This window comes from Diaphorina citri, unplaced genomic scaffold (genome assembly GCF_000475195.1).
Source record: "Diaphorina citri unplaced genomic scaffold, Diaci psyllid genome assembly version 1.1 scaffold177, whole genome shotgun sequence".
NCBI classification, from domain to species: Eukaryota; Metazoa; Arthropoda; class Insecta; order Hemiptera; family Psyllidae; genus Diaphorina; species Diaphorina citri.
Window position 1 is genome coordinate 129,005 of NW_007377614.1, and position 18,390 is coordinate 147,394.

The window sequence follows — 18,390 nt, forward strand, 5'->3', positions numbered from 1 at the left end:
GTTTTCTAAAACAGGTTAGGTTAAATACTAGGAAGCAAGCCGTCCTTTGCTTACCAATACAGCATTTGCCATCTATTTTTCTAGGAAAAGCCTTTTAGATAAATTTTATTTTTCTCGTACTAATAGCATTCAGGACAGTAATGGAGGTTACCGAATAGTTTTATCCCCCCCCCCCTTTCGGTCACTTTTAACAGTCTTAGCAACTAAGAGAGAGAGAGAGAGATAGGAGAGAGTGAAAGAGAGGGAGAGAGAAAGAGAAAAAGGGAGGGAAAGAGAGCGAGAGAGTGATTATTTCTAGAATATAATCAAAGGTTATCCATCTCTAGTAAACCTTATCCAAACAATATGGCGCCTAGAAAGCCTCTAACCTTTCAAACGTGATAACTTTGGTCTATGTTCTAGGTAGGCATGTATGTACATGTACACCTACTGCTCATCTAAATAATAGAACATTAGGTACCTAATTAAACTTTGTTGAAATTTGGCAGAAATTTTCGATATTTTCTTAAATAATATTTTATGTACCTAGGTTCACACTGACTGGCTTTGGAGGAGGGGCAGGAGTCGGGCAGCCCGGGAGAATTCAAAGGGTGGAAATTGAGGAGCTGGGTGCAAAAAGTGCAATAAATGAAAATCATCAAACTGAGATATTTAACTTTAAAGTTTTCAATTTTTCATCAAAATCCTTGAAAAGTATGTTTACAAAAAACGCTGCAAATCATCGAAAAAAAAGTTATCACTGCAGTTCAAACGCTGGAAGATAGAGCGCACCACGTTCTATTCAAAAAACCGTTTTACGCAAAAAGGGCAAAAAATCCATATTTCCCTTTTTGCACCCAGCTCCTCAATTATCCTTAGGTTAACAAATATACCTACACGTTCAATGTAGCTATGTAAATCTGGAACTTACGTGATATCAGCGTTTGAGTGAAGACCAAACACTTCAGGAGTGTCTGTAGGAGGTAAGCCGTTGATGTAGTCCACATATGTCTGGAAAAAAAGTGTAGCAGTTTACAAGAAGATATTCCCTTCTCTTATAAGGCCAGCCACTCACTATCAGGTAGATCTGATCAGGTCCGCCTGTCATGGACGTGTTTCAGATAATGTCCATCGATTATAGTGCAGACGCTGCCTAAAATAATTTCAACATACCTGAAGATTTCGAGTGATGGGAACTTTGTAGCCTTTGTAGAACTCGAACCCGGGTCTCAGGAGTATATCGCAGAACCAAACCTGCCGAAACCACACGGTCAAACAAAACACAATAATTAATTACCTACTTAACAATAATTTGGACAATAAAAATTAAAGAATTAATGAAAAATTGTATGAACGCCCGGATAATATTTGAGTATGCAATGTGCTTTGTATGAGAATGCACGTAACCAAGCTAAAAGATACTCCTTCCTTTTACTTTACTCTCTCCTCTCTACTCCCTTTCTTTCTTTTTATAATTTTCTTTGTATTTTGTTCTAAAAATTTCCTTTCTCCTCTTTCTCTCTCTCTCACACACACACACACACACACACACACACACACACACACACACACACACACACACACACACACACACACACACACACACACACACACACACACACACACGCACACACACACACACTCTCTCTTACCTGTGTGAATGTGGTGAGAAGTCTCTTATCAAAGTCATGTATTTATAGTTAACTTTGGTGAAACATTGAAAGGTATTAAAGGAAGGGCCCCCCATATTGAGTGATAAAACTCATTCATTTATGATGAGATCAGGGGAGTAACCTCTGTAACAGAGTGGGCAACACAAGTCACATCTTTCCTTTCGGAATTTCCCGTTCCCCTCTTCTTATGGCCAGTTCTACTAAGTGAGTTTAAACTCGGAAGTTTAACTCGAACCCGCGGCCTAGCGCTTACAAGGCAGACGCGCTACCAAGCAAGGCCAGCATATTTGAAGTCTTACACCCGTATTTATGAACAAAAATTCTCGGTCTCAGATCAGTCTTAAACAAACCACTATAATAAATATTAATAAAAAAAAAAGTCTTAAACAAATTTTGGCCAATCAGATGTTTAGAATTGATGCTTGAGCACTTGCTGAGAGCCAGCATTTTGTTCATAAATATGGGTGTTACACTCTGCAGTTCACGGGACTAGGTACAGACCTACTCTTACTTGGTCTAAGTTTGTGAAACATATGCGAAGAGACGATTTTTCGTCTCCAATTTTTCGACGAGACTATTTCTTGTCAACTTCGTCTCATCCTGCATCCGTCACATCCTGCATCACTACCTATCTTTACCTGTTGTATCTTATTTCACTACCTATCTTTACCTGTTGTATCTTATTTCATTGTCATTCCCTACTACCACTAATTAACTCACATCTACCCTCTTTTTTTTTTCTAGTTAAGCAAGATCTTTTTACTGAACTGTTACTTGTATGTATTATTTTTTAACCCATCAAATATACGAGACCTTGTTTAGACTGCTGGGGTAAAGGGACTTTTCATTCCTATTCGGGCAGGATAAACAAGGTATATTCTATTCTATTCTACTGTCTTCGTCCCTGAAGGAGGCAGAAAGGTAGGTTAAGTAGTAAGTAGGGAGCTATCATTTATAAACAATTGATAGGGCGGATTGATAGTTGATAGGTTACACCAGACTTCAACTGATTTTTGATAAGAAGTGAATAATTTATCAGCAGTAGATAAAATAATAGTAGCCTCCGTGGCCGAGTGGGTATCACACTAGGCTTGTACGCAGGAGGTCCGGGTTCGATTCCCGGCGAGGCCAAGGTTTTTTTTCGGATCTGTGCTTGGAGTTCGGGGTGCACTCAGCCTCGTGAGGACAATTGAGTAGCTACTTTAATCGGTACGACCAGTGGCGGCATTACAAGTCGAAGAGACGAGCGATAATAAAAAAACGATGATTGAGTAAATGAAAGACTTGTAATACTGTGATACCCACAAAGTCGTGAGAAAGCTCTCTGCTTTACCACAAAGATACCATGATTTGATTTGATTTGATAAAATAATAAAGAGGTAGGTATGAGTACACGAGGTAAATCTATGTAAGGTACCAACCTATAATAACTGAAGAAACTCTGCTTGGTAAGACTTTCTAGATACCTAGGTAGGTAAGGCACGTAAATATACATAGGTATGTAGGTATCTATTAATACCTATGTAAAAATCAGAAAATTCTTACCTTTGAAGTTACTTGATTTGAAGCGGGATTTTACTATCTAGTTTTACGATTTGTTTTAACACTTGAAATATAGCAAAAAGTGAATTTCTTTGATCTTTTTAGAACAAAAATAGGTAGGTATGTGTTAGGTAGGAAATTTTCGTGAGAAGAGTGCTTAAAAAAAAAAAAAAAAACGTTTGATAAAATAATAAAGAGGTAGGTATGAGTACACGAGGTACCTAAATCTATGTAAGGTACCTACTTATAATAACTGAAGAAACTCATCCTGGTAAGACTTTCTAGATACCTAGGTAGGTAGGGCACGTAAATATACAAAATATACATAGGTATGTAGGTACCTATTAATACCTATGTAAAAATCAGCAAATTCTTACCTTTGAAGTTACTCGATTTGAAGCGGGATTTTACTATCTAATTTTACGATTTGTTTTAACACTTGAAATATAACAAAAAGTGAATTTCTTTGATCTTTTTAGAGCAAAAATATGTGTTCGGTAGGAAAATTTCGTGAGAAGAGTGCTTAAAAAAAATAAAATACGTTTAATACGAGTTGTATACCTACATGTTTATGTTTACTTATTTGTTTATTCAGCTGTCTTTGGGATATTATCGGAATTTCCAGAGATTTTAGGTGGGTAGGTATTGATTTTCTTCATAATTATTGACAAAAAAAAAAAAAAAAAAATCAATGGAATTAACAGAAATAGATAAATAGGCAGCACGTGATTGCACAGATAGGCACCTATCCAGGTACTAACCACGCGCAACGTTGCTTAACTCCAGTGATCCAACGGGAAGTGGTGTATTCAACGTGCTGTCGCCGCTGGACTGCAGACAAACAGACTCGTGTGTAGGTAGCCTATAAAAGATTTCCGCCCGTGTGCGACCAGCCTATTCAGATATATTTCACTTAGTTATTTTTTATTATCACTAAAACATTCAGTATTTTTTATTTATTCAGTTTTTTTCTTATTAAACTCAGAAGTACTTATTTTGATTTATCTTGGCAGCTACACGAATTGGGTCAAGATGACATAATTATAAGAACCACTCCTTACCTTGGTGACACAGTTTATGGCTCTTGAGTGATAACTAGGTTCGAGTCAAAGGCTTTCTCTTATGAATAGTACCTACGGGAGTTTTGAGAACTAAGGTTCCAGTTAAAGGCGTACTCTACCACTTAACCTTTTTTTAAAAAGGGATTAACTTCAGTGTTCTAAACCCTTAGGAGAGAGAGAGAGAGAGAGAGAGAGAGAGAGAGAGAGAGAGAGAGAGAGAGAGAGAGAGAGAGAGAGAGAGAGAGAGAGAGAGAGAGAGAGAGAGAGAGAAGACGAAGAAGAAGGAGAAAGGGATTTTAATTGTATTAAGCATAAGCATTAAATGTTTGTCACAAAAATGTCGTTACCTACTTATTACACTACGCTAAAATTTATGGGTTGTCTTGGACTCGAACCACCAACCTCCAGATCCAGAATCCACCGTGCTAACCACACCACTGAGGTTGATTTTTTAACCCTTAGGCCAGCCACGCTCAGACCGTCTGACAGTACGGGTCTGATAGGTAATCTGAAAAGACGGGTCTGATAGGTAATCTGAAAAGACGGGTCTGATAGGTAATCTGAAAAGACAAAAACTTTCAAAGAAAATAAATATAGCGAAGGAAGTGATTTTGGTAAATATGTATGTATACAAAAAATTATGAGATTTATTGAGTGACAATAATATAATCAAATATTGATTTCTTGCATGTCAAATATCTAATCAAAACAATTAACTATTCGGAGTAGGTACCTATTTATGTCTGACCCTTATTGGGTCGTTTGGGCCGTAGTCCACATTATGAAATGAGGGTTTAGCGATATCTGAGATACATTAAAATCAGAGATAGGTAAAGAGTGAGTCAGTTTTAGGATTCGACTCATTGACTGAGTCGTCCACTGAAAATCTTAACTGAATGACTCACACACTCTGACTGAGTCGTCTTAACACATCTCCAGATTGAAGTCACTTCTTAAGGGTGGCTGGAATCGGGATGTGGCATTTCCAAGTTCAGGTCATTTCGACAGCAATCGGAAAATCCCGATATCGCCCGAGATCACCCGATCCACTTCGTAGAGTCGGAATAATACGAACACACACAAGGCTTGATAACTCTATCTCAATAGCAACACGCACAATCCCGTCACCATGGCAACCACAGACACGCGTGACATGCCTACTCCTGCATGACAATCTACTACTCGTCGCGTCCGTGCTCTGCTAGTTCACAGGCATGCATGACAGGCCTAATATCTCATTAGCAACACGCACAAGCCCGTCACCATGGCAACGACAGACACGCGTGCCGCCCCTACTCCAGCATGACAGTCTACTACTCGTCGCGCTCGCATAAAGTCAGGCCCGAGGTAATCCGAGTACCAACGAAGTTCGGGTTTGATGACACGAAGCTGCCGAGTGGCGTCCTGGAAGATCAGGTCCGCATAGGGGGGCGCCGATGAGAACATGCTGAAACTGAAAGGGGGAGTGAAAGGGTTAATGAATGTGTTTTTTGGGCAGGGAGTGTCGCAAAGGGTTAAATGGAAAGGATTTTTTTTTTCAATTGAACAGGAGAAAATAATTGAAACTGAACGGGGGAAAGGGTTAATTAATGATTTTTTGGAGCAGGGAGTGCTGCAGAGGGTTAATTTGGAAATAATTACATAAATAAGTTGTTGAAACTGAACAGCAGGAATCAAAGTGTTAATGGATGATTTTTTGGGGGTTGGGAGTGGTGCAAAGGTAAAATGGAAAGGGTTATGTAACTAAAAAAAAAAAAAAAAAAAAAAAAAAAAAAGAAACACAGAGAATTTGCTTAGAAGGGCAGCTCAACTGCCTTATAAGGTCGCCGGTTCGGTTGCCTCTGGGGCGGACTTTATTCTACGGTTTGTTCTCGGAACGGCTGTCTATTTTCTGTCCGGTCTTCCTTCTCTCTTCGCTTTCGGGATAAGACCTTAGCAGTTACAGTTCCCTCAATCAAATCTCTTGAAAGAAGAGAAAATAGAATCAAATAAAAATTGTTAATTCCTTTCTCTACACCCTATAACTCCTTCCTATTACCCTCGCCGAAAACACGGGAATTTACGGAACACACTATACCATATCATCTCCAGATGGACTCTTAACCCAGAGGTGCCGGGTTCGAAACCCATACTATTATTGTGGTCTAATTCTCAGACAATGGACAAATTTCCATAGCTTGACGGTGATTGAACCCACAATTACCAACCGAGCGTCTTGACCACTAAATCGAGGCATGAAACTGAACAGCAGGGATCAAAGGATTAATTAATGATTTTTAGGGCAAGGAGTGGTGCAAAGGGTTAACTTTGGAGAAAATGTTGAAACTGAATAAGAGGAATGGAAGGGTTATTCAAGGTACGATTTTTGGGTCGGTAGTATAGTAATGAGAAGGATTAACCTAAAAATAATAATAATAATAAAACTTTCTCAGTCATTTTTGAGGTTGAGGTTTGACAGAGGGAACTGTAACTGCTATGGTCTTATCGTCCCGAAATCGAAGAGAGAAGGAAGACAGGATAGGAAAAAGCCAAAATCGAGGCATAGAGTCATAATGGGTCATGCTATGACACAAACACAGAGAGTCAATGTGAGACATACTAGCATGCTATTACACAGGCAAACTCACCTGGAACATCAGATTGTGTCGTCTGCCATAGCGCGGGGCAGATTCAAACAGTTTGAACGGCAAGTTCTCATATTGGGATCTAAACTGAGTATCCATATCCTCCTGATTATTATACAAAGGCCGATCACCATCTCCAAAACCGTTCTGACCAAATCCGTTTCCGTTTCCACCGCTCAAGTAGCGCGGGGCAGATTCAAACAGTTTGAACGGCAAGTTCTCATATTGGGATCTAAACTGATTATCCATATCCTCCTGATTATTATACAAAGGCCGATCACCATCTCCAAAACCGTTCTGACCAAATCCGTTTCCGTTTCCACCGCTCAAACCGTTGATTCCATTTCCATTGAATCCGTTTCCGTTTCCATTTGCTCCGTTGATTCCGTTGTTGTTTACGCCGTTCTGAACTCCATAATTGACGTCGTCCGTGTAGAAAAACGACGGCTTGTCTTTCGAGGGCACCATGTTGAGATCTGTGAAAGAGGGGGGGAAATATTACGGAATGGTCGAAGGGAAAGAAAAAAGTAAACATTTGGATAAAATTCGTCGAAAAAGAGTTTTTTTTTTTCAAAAGATTTTTTGATTTATTTGCACGCTAAGCAACAAGGCCCTGTGTGACTGAAGAGGTTTTGATAGAGGGAAATGTAACAATGGAGGTCTAATCTAATCGACCCGATATTGAAGAGGGAAGGAGGGATAGAGGATAAAATCTGTTTCGGGCAGGAGTTGAACCCATGAGGTACAAGGTAGACGCGCTACTCTCCAAGGTAACTACGCTGGCAAGGATAGGAACAAATCTTAATTTTTTTGGGGATAAAGTTTGTCTAATCGAAGCCATGACCTATCGCTTACAAGGCAGACAGACGCACAAAATTAACCTGCCTCGGTGGTGTAGTGGTCAAGGCGCTCGCCTGGTAAACAGGAGGGCGTGGGTTCAAACCCAGCCGAGGTATGGAATTTTATCCTCAATCAGTCATTTTAATCAAGACATTTGCCAGCCTACTTAGCTTTGATAATAGCACGTCTACCTTATAGGCGCTAGTTCGCGGGTTTGATTTCCGCCCCGGGTCGAACTTTATCAAAATAGATACCTACGGTTCGTTCTCGGAACGACTGGCTTTCTCCTATCTTGTCTTCCTTCTCTTTTCTCCTCGATTTCGAGGTCTCACTTCCGTAGTTACATTTCCCTCTATCAAACCTCTTAGATATTAAGCATAGCTCAATCCTAGATTGATCTCAATGGAGGAGTTGCAAATGGGTAAAAATTATAAATAAATGGTCGATTCCTATGTAAAAAGTTGGGGAAAATCCAAATATGAGGTCAAAACTCCGAAAAAATAAATGTAAAAGGTCTAAAATTCAATTTTTATTGTCCGTTCTAATGAAAGAGTTGAAAAATGTGTGACGTCAGACTTTACGCAGTTGGTTTTTCGTCCGCTAGGTAGCGCCAGTATGCAAGCACGCTTGCGGAGGAGCAGAAAGAAATGCGCACAAACACATTAACGTGTTGCCTGCGAAGGAGCTTTGCTCGGGACATTTGATGTGACGTCTTCGCCTACGGGAGCGTATGCCGTGACGTCAAAGTTCACGATTTACTGACGTCATCGCCTACGGGAGCGTATGCCGTGACGTCAAACTTCACGATTTACCGGTATTTTTTAAATCGATTTATCTCGGGATCTAGAAGTCGTAGAAGAAAAAGAAAAATTCCGTTGGTCCTCATTTTTCCTGCTCTATGGCTTTGAAACATCACCCAAGTAAGCGCAACTGATCTATTCTACACAGTAGTCATTCAGTGATTTTTTTTAAAGGTTTGACAGAGGGAACTGTAACTGCTAAGGTCCTATCGTCCCGAAAGCGAAGAGAGAAGGAAGACAAGAGAGGAGAAAGCTAGCCGTTCCGGTAACGAACCTTATCCCTTCAGGATAAAATCCGCCCCGGGCGAGAATCGAACCCGCAACCTAGCGCTTACAAGGCAGTCGCGCTATAAAATATGCCAACTAGGCTGGCAATGTGGCAATTTACACTCTAGATGTTCACTGAATTTGTATAACCAGTCTAGTTAGCTCAGTTGGTAGCTCGTCTGGTTCGGATTTTATCCCGAACAGATAATGTTCGTTCTCGGAACGGCTGGTTTTCTCCTATCCTGCCTTCCTTCTCTGTTCGGTTTAGGGACGATAAGACCTTAGCAGTTACAGCTCCCTCTATCAAACCTATTGAAATAAAATATTAATAATAAAAAAATATCGGGAATTGCGTGAATAAAGATCTGAGTGAGAAGGGATTATCAGTAGATGATGTTCATAACCGAGGCAACTGGAAATTGTTGTCTAATAATGCCGACCCCACTTGAGTGGGAAAAGGTAAAGAAGAAGAAGAAATAATGGAGGTAAAGAAGAAGAAGAAGAAGAAGAAGAAGAAGAAGAAGAAATAATGGAATAGGTTTAGGTACCTATCAGTGATTGAAATAGGAAAGAAAAAAAAATCAATTTGGAATAAAGTTCGATAGAGGGAAATGTAAAAACAGAGAGGTTTTGTCGTCCCGAAATTGAAGAGAGGACAGGAGAAGAGAAAGTCAGACGTTCCCAAAACGAACCTTATCTGTTTAAGATAAAGTTCACCCCGGGCGAGAATCAAACCCGCGACATAACACTTACAGGTTACAGGGCAGACACGCTAACTAGGCTGACTGGAAAATGAACCAATGTGAATATAAAATTATGAATAAAATGAGGATTTCCTCAATCAAATATACGTATTGAATTATTTCTTTGATCAAGCCATTTTTGACCCCCTTCGATTTTGGGACGATAGGACCTTAGCAGTACAGTCCCCACTATAACACCTCTTAGAAAAAAAGCTCATCTTTAGTTCCTTCACCAAGAAACTTTACTTACAAGCGTCGATCCTTCCTTCAATCACCAGGACGGTTGTATGGTCGCGAGTTTGATTCTCGCCCAGAGCGAACATTACCCTAAATAGATAAGGTTCGTCCTCGGAACGACTGATTTTCTATTATCCTTTCCTCCTATATCACGGACATGGAATTTTTTCCCCCAAGAAACTGTACTTACAAGCATCGATTCTTCCTTCAATCATCTCCTGAACGGTCGTATGCTTCAGGAAGGCCACCTCCCCCTTGTCCACCTAATTCAAATCAACTTACCCCTGCTTGTAGATATCACAGCAAGAAACAGCAAAGACGATAGAAAGTACATTTTTGAGAGAACACCATTCAGAAATAATGATTAATTAATTAATTAAAATTAAATAATGTCCAAAAATAAAATGAAATTTGGTGTTTTGGTTTTGGTGGGTTACCGTTCGTTTTGTTTATTTTTTGATTTCGATTTTCGATACGTGAACATGTGATCGATTTTCGAAGTCGATTCAGTAGGAACTTTACACACGATGCAGCATTTTTTTTTTTTTTTTTTTTAATAAAAATATTTAAAATAGAATAATAAAATTAATAACCTGATTTGGTAAATCTCGCTCTTATAAAATAAAATAAAACCTTAGGTACCTGAAAAGTACCAATGGGTACTTGTATAGGAACAAACAATAAACAAACCTTTCTCATTATTATTATTACCTGAATTCATCCACATCTTTTCTAGCGTAGAACTGCTGAGCATATATAAATAGGTTAATGTAGGCATTCAGCTGTGTAAGATTATATTGGTCCCCGCCTCTTGCTACTATAGCATTAGATTTAACACGACCTGAAATAGAATAGAATAGAAATTAAGCATTTGGGTGGACATTTTGGATGGAAGGTCGAAGTCCATATAAGAAAACTGAAAAAAAATCTACATCTAACCAATCAAAAGTCCTCCTGACTTATGGTAAACCCACCAAATAACGGCCCTATGGAATTGGCCCAGTTACGTACATACCCACAATGAATTACATCGATTTATGGTAAACCCACCAAAATCATTCCCCCAATTACTTACCCAGATTGCATCGTTTATAGTCGGGCAGCAAAGCTCGGGTTCCATCAGGACACAACAGTTCAAAGTCCTCCTTGAGTGCATTTCTAGCCCACCATTCCTTCCGTTTGCCATCCGTGTTCTCCAGAACTGTAGTGTGTTTGACGAATGCCACATGACCTCCTCCCTCTATTAGACAACGGAATGCTCCTAAGGGACAAGGCAAAACAGAAAAAGAGAAATAATAAAGTTGGAGTAGGTAAAAAGTAAAAATATATATATATAAATGGCTTTTACAACTCGGAAACCAGAGTTTTTTTTACGTTTGATAGAGGGAACTGCAACTGCTTTGATCTTATCGTCTCAAAAGCGAAGAGAGAATGACAAGATAGAAGAAAGCCAGTTGTTTCGAGAACAAACCTTATCTATTTAGGATAAAATCCGCCCCGGGCGGGAATCGAACCCGCGACCTAGCGCTTACAAGGCAGACGCACTACCAACTAAGCTAACTAGGTTGGCGAAATGGCTTTTACAACTCGGAAACCAGAGTTTTTTTTACGTTTGATAGAGGGAACTCTAACTGCTTTGATCTTATCGTCTAAAAAGCGAAGAGAGAATGACAAGATAGAAGAAAGCCAGCCGTTTCGAGAACGAACCTTATCTGTTTAGGATAAAATCCTATCCGGGCCGGTATCGCACCCGCGAAATAACACTCACAAGGTAGACGCGTTACCCACCAAGCTAACTAGGCTGGCTTCTGGAGGTTTAAAGTCACTTTATTGCTGCAAAGGTCTTCGGTGATGGGGGGGTTGCACCCTCAATTCGGTGGCAAGCTACCCGCTAACTTAAATTATCTACGCCCAGTCTGAGTGGGGCTGACACTCGTATTTATGAACAAGAATGATCGTTCTTAGATCAGTCTCAAGTCAAAATTGACCAATCAAATGCCTTGAGACTATGCTTAGCACGAACTTAAGAGCCAGCATTTTGTTCATAAATATGGGTGTAAGACTCAAATGGTCACCCATCCAGATACCAACCACGAGCAACGTTGCTTACCTGTATATCCATAATAGTCCTCACTGGCATCTCGTCTACAATACCGGTAGCTCGCTCCATGACACAGGTCACATAGATTATCATAGGGGAGTCCCGTGTTATATTCCGTACTGAGTGCGCCCGGGACGCAAGATTTTGAGAAATATTCGGCTGCGGTGCGCACTGAGTCGCACCCATAGGGGCGCACCCATCCGTTGGAGATGAGGAAAGCCATCGGGATGATCCAGCCGGCTGCCGTGAACATACCCGTGTGACAGGTGTTCTTACCTGGGGGGAGAAGAAGTAGAATAGAATAGAACTCGACAGTTTTGCATTTGGTTTGGATGTTTGGTCCGCTATAACTCGTGATTGCCTGGTCCAATTTTGATGAAATTTGGTTAGGAAAACACACAGGTACATAAATCTATTGTTAAATAAGTTCAAAATAAATGTTCATAGGACAGGACTTCTCTTTCTCTTCTTTTTAATATTAGTTTACGAAACAGACCCAAAATTATGATGAAACTGATGTTTTGTTAGTCTCAGCTTAGGTGAAAGAGTCTGAATGAGGTCTACAGATTACAGAACAACTAGTTTAATGCATGGTAGGTTTTGTCTTATTTTTCTGGTATCATTTAAGTTCCAAGTGTTACTCACCCTTTAAATACTTGAGTTCTGTAGATGTATTCTGATGAGGTATGAGGTTATATAGAAACCATATATTATTTACCTGTATAAACCATACATTTAAATATTGGAGCCACATCTATATAAACCATATATTTATCCATATACCATATATTTACCTTTCAAATACGTGAGTTCTGTAGATGGATCTTCTTCTTTGGCCACAGCTATCACGCGTAGGGATCTGCCGTTGTACACTTCTCTCCGGGAACTCGGCCAATACAGAGTTCACACAGGCGGTCAGAATTGTCACCGATGGGGTTGTATTTGTTGATCAGAGCGTTGACAGCACAACTTGGGCCAAAGTAGTTGATGACGGATTTGACATGATTGTTACCTGAGGAAAGTCAATAAGTACAATTAAGTATTTAGAATTTTGTGAGTGTTTAGAATTTAGAAATAAATTTAAGTAGAAAGTGAGTGAAGTATTTAGAATTTTAGACTGCCAAGTAATCTCCATGGTCGAGTGGGTATCACACGAGGCTTGCACGCCGGAGGTCCAGGGTTCAATTGCCGGCGGGGTCGAATTTTTTTCAGTTCTGTGCTTGAAGTTTGGGGTGAACTTAGCCTTGTGAGGATGAGTGCACCTCAGCTACTTTAATCAAGTAGCGACCAATGGCGGTATTTCCAGTGTAAAAAGAAAGATTAGGGTGAGAGAATTATTATTAACAGATAAGGTTCCATCACAGAAGTGCTAGCTCTGTTCTATCCTGTATTCTTTTTCTCTTCTATTTCGGCACGATCAGAACTTAGCAGTTACAGGTCCCTCTATCAAACCTCTTTAAAAGAAAAGGTGAGAAGACCTCCATTGTTAGTCTTCTCCTCCTCCTTTTCTTCTTCTTTTTTATTTAATACTCACAATCTATCACCTCCATGCCTCCATTTCTAATCAGCACATCCACCGGTATAACCCATCCAGCCTGAGTACCCACTCCAGCAAAACATGCCTTCTTTCCTTTCAGATGAGAAATGTGTGTGAGATCGGGAAGAGAATTTTTCTTCATTACGGCTACCGAGTAGTAGTGTTTGGTTCCATCTGAAATGAGATGGTCACCCATCCAGATACCAACCACGAGCAACGTTGCTTACCTGTATATCCATAATAGTCCTCACTGGCATCTCGTCTACAATACCGGTAGCTCGCTCCATGACACAGGTCACATAGATTATCATAGGGGAGTCCCGTGTTATATTCCGTACTGAGTGCGCCCGGGACGCAAGATTTTGAGAAATATTCGGCTGCGGTGCGCACTGAGTCGCACCCATAGGGGCGCACCCATCCGTTGGAGATGAGGAAAGCCATCGGGATGATCCAGCCGGCTGCCGTGAACATACCCGTGTGACAGGTGTTCTTACCTGGGGGGAGAAGAAGTAGAATAGAATAGAACTCGACAGTTTTGCATTTGGTTTGGATGTTTGGTCCGCTATAACTCGTAATTGCCTGGTCCAATTTTGATGAAATTTGGTTAGGAAAACACCCAGGTACAATTCAATTCAATTATATTTTATTACAATATTATGGCATGTTGCATGTAATTTACATAAATCTATTGTTAAATAAGTTCAAAATAAATATTTATAGGACAGGACTTCTCTTTCTTTTCTTTTCAATATTAGTTTACGAAACAGACCCAAAATTATGATGAAACTGATGTTTTTATTAGTCTCAGCTTAGGTGAAAGTCTGAATGAGGTCTACAGTTTACAGAACAACTAGTTTAGTGCATGGTCGGTTTGTCTTATTTTTCTGGTATCATTTAAGTTCCAAGTGTTACTCACCCTTTAAATACGTAAGTTCTGTAGATGGATCTTCTTCTTTGGCCACAGCTATCACATAGTACTCTGGTACACCTAGGTTGTATATTTCACTGATGAATGGTATGAGGTTATATTGAAGACCTGCTGTGTATACGTCTCCAGCATCCAGAACTGTGACATCCGCCAGACCGCTTTGAATTGCCTGGGGACACCAAGTTTAATGGATAAATTTATTTATTTTAAAAGGCTTTTTAAAGAGGTTTCATAGACGAAAAACTGTAAAAAACGGTCCCCTCCATCAAACGTTATTTTCTTCTATTTTTCAAGTTACACTTTAAATTATTACAGAGATACTATACATACCTCCCTAAGGCCGGCCACTATCAGATAGACCTGAAGACTGGTACACCTGATCAGGTCTACCTGATAGTGTGTGCTCATCAAGTATCAGCTAGACGTTAGACCTTACAGTGAGTGGCTGGCCTAAGACTACCTTTAAGGGAACCTTAGTGTTACCTGCATACAGTTGATATGACTGTGCGCCTTGTGGCAGCTCATCTCGGGTTTGAGTAGTTGCGCCTTGAGTGCGGTGCGCATCTATTAACTAGATTCTACATACCTGCATACAGTTGATGTGACTGTGCGCCTTATGGCAGCTCATCTCGGGTTTAAGTAGTTGCGCCTTGAGTGCGGTGCGCATCTTAATACACTTCTCCATTTCCGGGTCCGAAGTGACGCACAGGGTCATGCGGTCGACCGGACATTGGCGCACGTTGAGAATCTGATCGAGTGACGGACCCAGGTATCCAGAGTAGGTCTGCTTCGTTTCGTCCAATAGGGAGAGACCATCGGCCGTGTCCTTGAGAAAAAATAATAAAATATGTAGATTACTAATAAAACAGTTGATTTTGCTTAGAGGGTAGCTCAACTGCCTTATAAGGTCGCGGGTTCGGTTGCCTCTGGGGGCGGACTTTATTCTACGGTTTGTTCTCGGAACGGCTGTCTATTTTCTGTCCGGTCTTCCTTCTCTCTTCGCTTTCGGGATAAGACAAAAAATGACTTGTTATTAATTTTTTTCTCCTGTGAAATGTTATTGGGCAACACTTCAAACTCTTAAAATTCATGGACCTCCCAGCATGTTTGATTTTCCATTATTTTTAAGCTATCACCACTGGCAAAAAAAGTCTCTTTTGAAAGGTTGGAATAGACTTCTGTGGAGAAAAAGTCCTTTAAGCAGTTTATTTAATTAAAGGATTGCATACCTTTCATGACTTCTTGCATGATGGGGATCAAACTGTGGATTCATAGACCTCCCAGCATGTTTGATTTTTCATTATTTTTAAGCTATCACCACTGGCAAAAATAATCTCTTTTGAAAGGTTGGAATAGTCTTTTGTGGAGAAAAAGTCCTTTAAGCAGTTTATTTAATTAAAGGATTGCATACCTTTCATGACTTCTTGCATGATGGGGATCAAACTGTGGTAGCGACCACCAACAAACACTTCTCCTGCATCCAGTGTGGTAACATGTGCCTCCTCCTTGTCAAGGAGTGTCATGCATTCATCCTTGTTGAATGCCTGTTGGGAAAACAAATGGTGGGTAAAACATTAGAGAGTATTTTAATTTAGGCAGGGTTGGGTTCCTGAGAGCAACTTTGAAACAAGCACATTAGGTAGGTACATCTTGCAAAGTGTTGACACCACAACAAGAGTAGGTAATTGACTGACAAAGTTACTTAAATTACTAGGTACTTGAAGGTTTTTCTTGTGTGTTAACTATTGGACACACATTTTAAAATAAAAGCAACATGAAATTACACAAAGCAACTTTGTAATTCAAGCAAGTAAGTAAATGCAAAATAGAAAACTTACAGTACTTGTTAAATTTCTGTTGAAGTTTTGTATTTTTTTTATTTATTTTTACTTTATTATTTTTTTTTTTTTCCAAGAAACTTGCATGACAACTAGAATTTGAACTTACACTCTTGCATTCCAACTGGAATTTGATTTTCCCGTACACATGGATGTTCTCGTTTACTGCCTTTGTGAGATTCAAACATTTCCATTGTTCTTCTTGATTCACCGTACACCAAATGAGACGTTCATCATCAACATTGATGACGGGGGTAGATGTGTAGAATTGAGCTGAAATAGAATGAAATGGTTTTATATCTATTGTAAAGCTTTTTCAAATTCCAATGTCCAATCACCAATTGCTCAGTGGAAATATTTAGTAGAGAGAACATTGAATCTGAAGGTCTAAGGTGTGAGCCCAAGCCATAAACTTTAGCAAAGTGTATTCAGTCAAGCTCTTTTACTTTTCTAATTAGGTACCTATGTAATATTATTGTGGTACAGTTCTCTATCCATTTTCAGATAAATCCCCATTCTTGCCTGGAATGTAACCCACACCCTCCTGATTATCAAGCAAGCATCTTGACCACTACACCACGGAGTTAGGTATACCTACTTATTCACACTCAATAACACAATCAAAATAAAAAAGCACATCAATTTTGTTTTATATTTATACATGGTTATAAGATGCATTACGTTCTTCAAGACCCAGACAATATTGATTTATAGTGAGTGCACTTAGAGTTTCGAGTGTGTTTGTTTCTGGATTAGGTTTCTTGTAATTCTATTTTCAAAATGCTGTTCTGTTTTTTGGAGAAAGTTCATTCTTTGAAAAATGCTCTTGCATATTCTCAGATATTGTTCGCATGTGTGCATTTACTCGTACATTCTGTAGAGTCAGATTATTTCAGTAGGTTTCTTGTAATTATATTTTCAAAATGCTGTTCTGTTTTTGGAGAAAGTTCATTCTTTAAAAAATGCTCTTGCATATTCTCAGATATTGTTTGCATGTGTGCATTTACTCGTACATTCTGTAGAGTCGGATTATTTCTGACGTTTTGGATTTCTATTTTAAGTATTATTCCATGTTTTTCGGGGACTATAACCTTCGCTGGGAAAGCATGTAAGTAAGCCTCTTAGAACTCATTATCTACAAGTTAGAATATACCTAACCTATCTACAGTATCTAGTATCTACTGATGAGGCCCTAGTAGCAAAACTTCTACCTAGACCCCCATGGTTCAGACCGATCCGAGATCCAAACCATCAGTCTCCTGTCTCTACTGATGGGATAGTGTGAACTCTGTTGGCGCCATAGCCCGGTAGTCGCCATCTTGAATAACAATATCACACGTGCTCTAAGGAGATTTTCGTGTTACAAGAATGAGAGAAGAGAGAGAAAGGAAAGGACCCATAGTAACGTTGTTCACGTTTTAAGCAATTGAAAAAAAGCCAATGTGTGAGTGAGTGTGATAGAGATTATACAGGGTTGGGCCAAAAATATCTGGCTGAAAAGTATGTATGCCTGAAAAGAATCTAGGAATAGAAGAGACCACCCTGGATTTTGAGCAAACTCAAAAATAAGCTCTCCCTCTTTCTCTCTACTTATTAGTTATTCACATAACGTTATCTCTTTCTTTTTTCTCTCTCTCCGAGGAAAATGTTTTTACTTAATAAGGAGTAGATTGTAGAGCGTGCCGGATTTAGAGAGAGGAGGGAGAGAGACAGGAGGGAGAGAGAGAAGAAAGGAAGGAAGGGAGAGAAAGATAAAAGGGGGAATTAAAGAAGGAGAATCTTGTGGTCCGAAGGGGAAAATAGCAAGAAAAAGAGAAAGAAGAAGAGAGAGAGAGAGAGAGAGAGAGGGGGAGAGAGAAAGAAGAAGAGAGAGAGAAAGAGGGAGGGAGCTTGAGGCAACTCTTTGCACACGAAATGTTTGAGCGACGTCTTGTCAAGCATACTAAGTGCTAATACCCTAAAAAAGTCGTTGTCGAATTTAAAAAATAAATAGAATAACATTCTTACCTTGAGTTCTCTGCGGTGGTACAGGGCCTCCGAACAGCTGCACAGTCTTGATAAGAAACATGTTTGGGTCACAGGAGGGAATTTACCAACCTAGCACACAATATGGAATTCAACAGCAATCGAGGTAGCAACACTTTGGAAAAATGTAATCTGATGGCCTTTGATGAAACCGACACGGAAGTAAAGTAAGTAAGCACTCAATACTGTCGAAAA

At 39.7% G+C, this 18,390-nt stretch overlaps 1 protein-coding gene, 1 long non-coding RNA gene and 1 pseudogene across 2 annotated transcripts; all 3 read right to left on the reverse strand.

Moving 5' to 3' along the window:
• Window positions 1–897: 897 nt before the first annotated feature.
• On the reverse strand, window positions 898–1,669 carry LOC103505478. The gene is made up of 3 exons (XR_541176.3): window positions 1,632–1,669; window positions 1,153–1,233; window positions 898–990 (listed from the first exon to the last, which is right to left on the reverse strand). It is a non-coding gene; the product is annotated as an uncharacterized LOC103505478 (long non-coding RNA).
• Window positions 1,670–3,907: 2,238 nt separating this feature from the next.
• LOC113465886 lies at window positions 3,908–4,025 on the reverse strand (annotated as a pseudogene).
• Window positions 4,026–5,042: 1,017 nt separating this feature from the next.
• On the reverse strand, window positions 5,043–18,238 carry LOC103505481 (melanotransferrin). Its single transcript, XM_026820812.1, has 10 exons — window positions 18,178–18,238; window positions 16,280–16,482; window positions 15,744–15,876; window positions 15,476–15,510; window positions 14,919–15,158; window positions 14,321–14,501; window positions 13,632–13,898; window positions 10,842–11,027; window positions 10,478–10,607; window positions 5,043–5,708 (listed from the first exon to the last, which is right to left on the reverse strand). The coding sequence occupies exons 1-10, from the start codon at window positions 18,236–18,238 to the stop codon at window positions 5,483–5,485; spliced, it is 1,662 nt and encodes a 553-aa protein (XP_026676613.1). The 3' UTR covers window positions 5,043–5,482.
• Window positions 18,239–18,390: the final 152 nt, after the last annotated feature.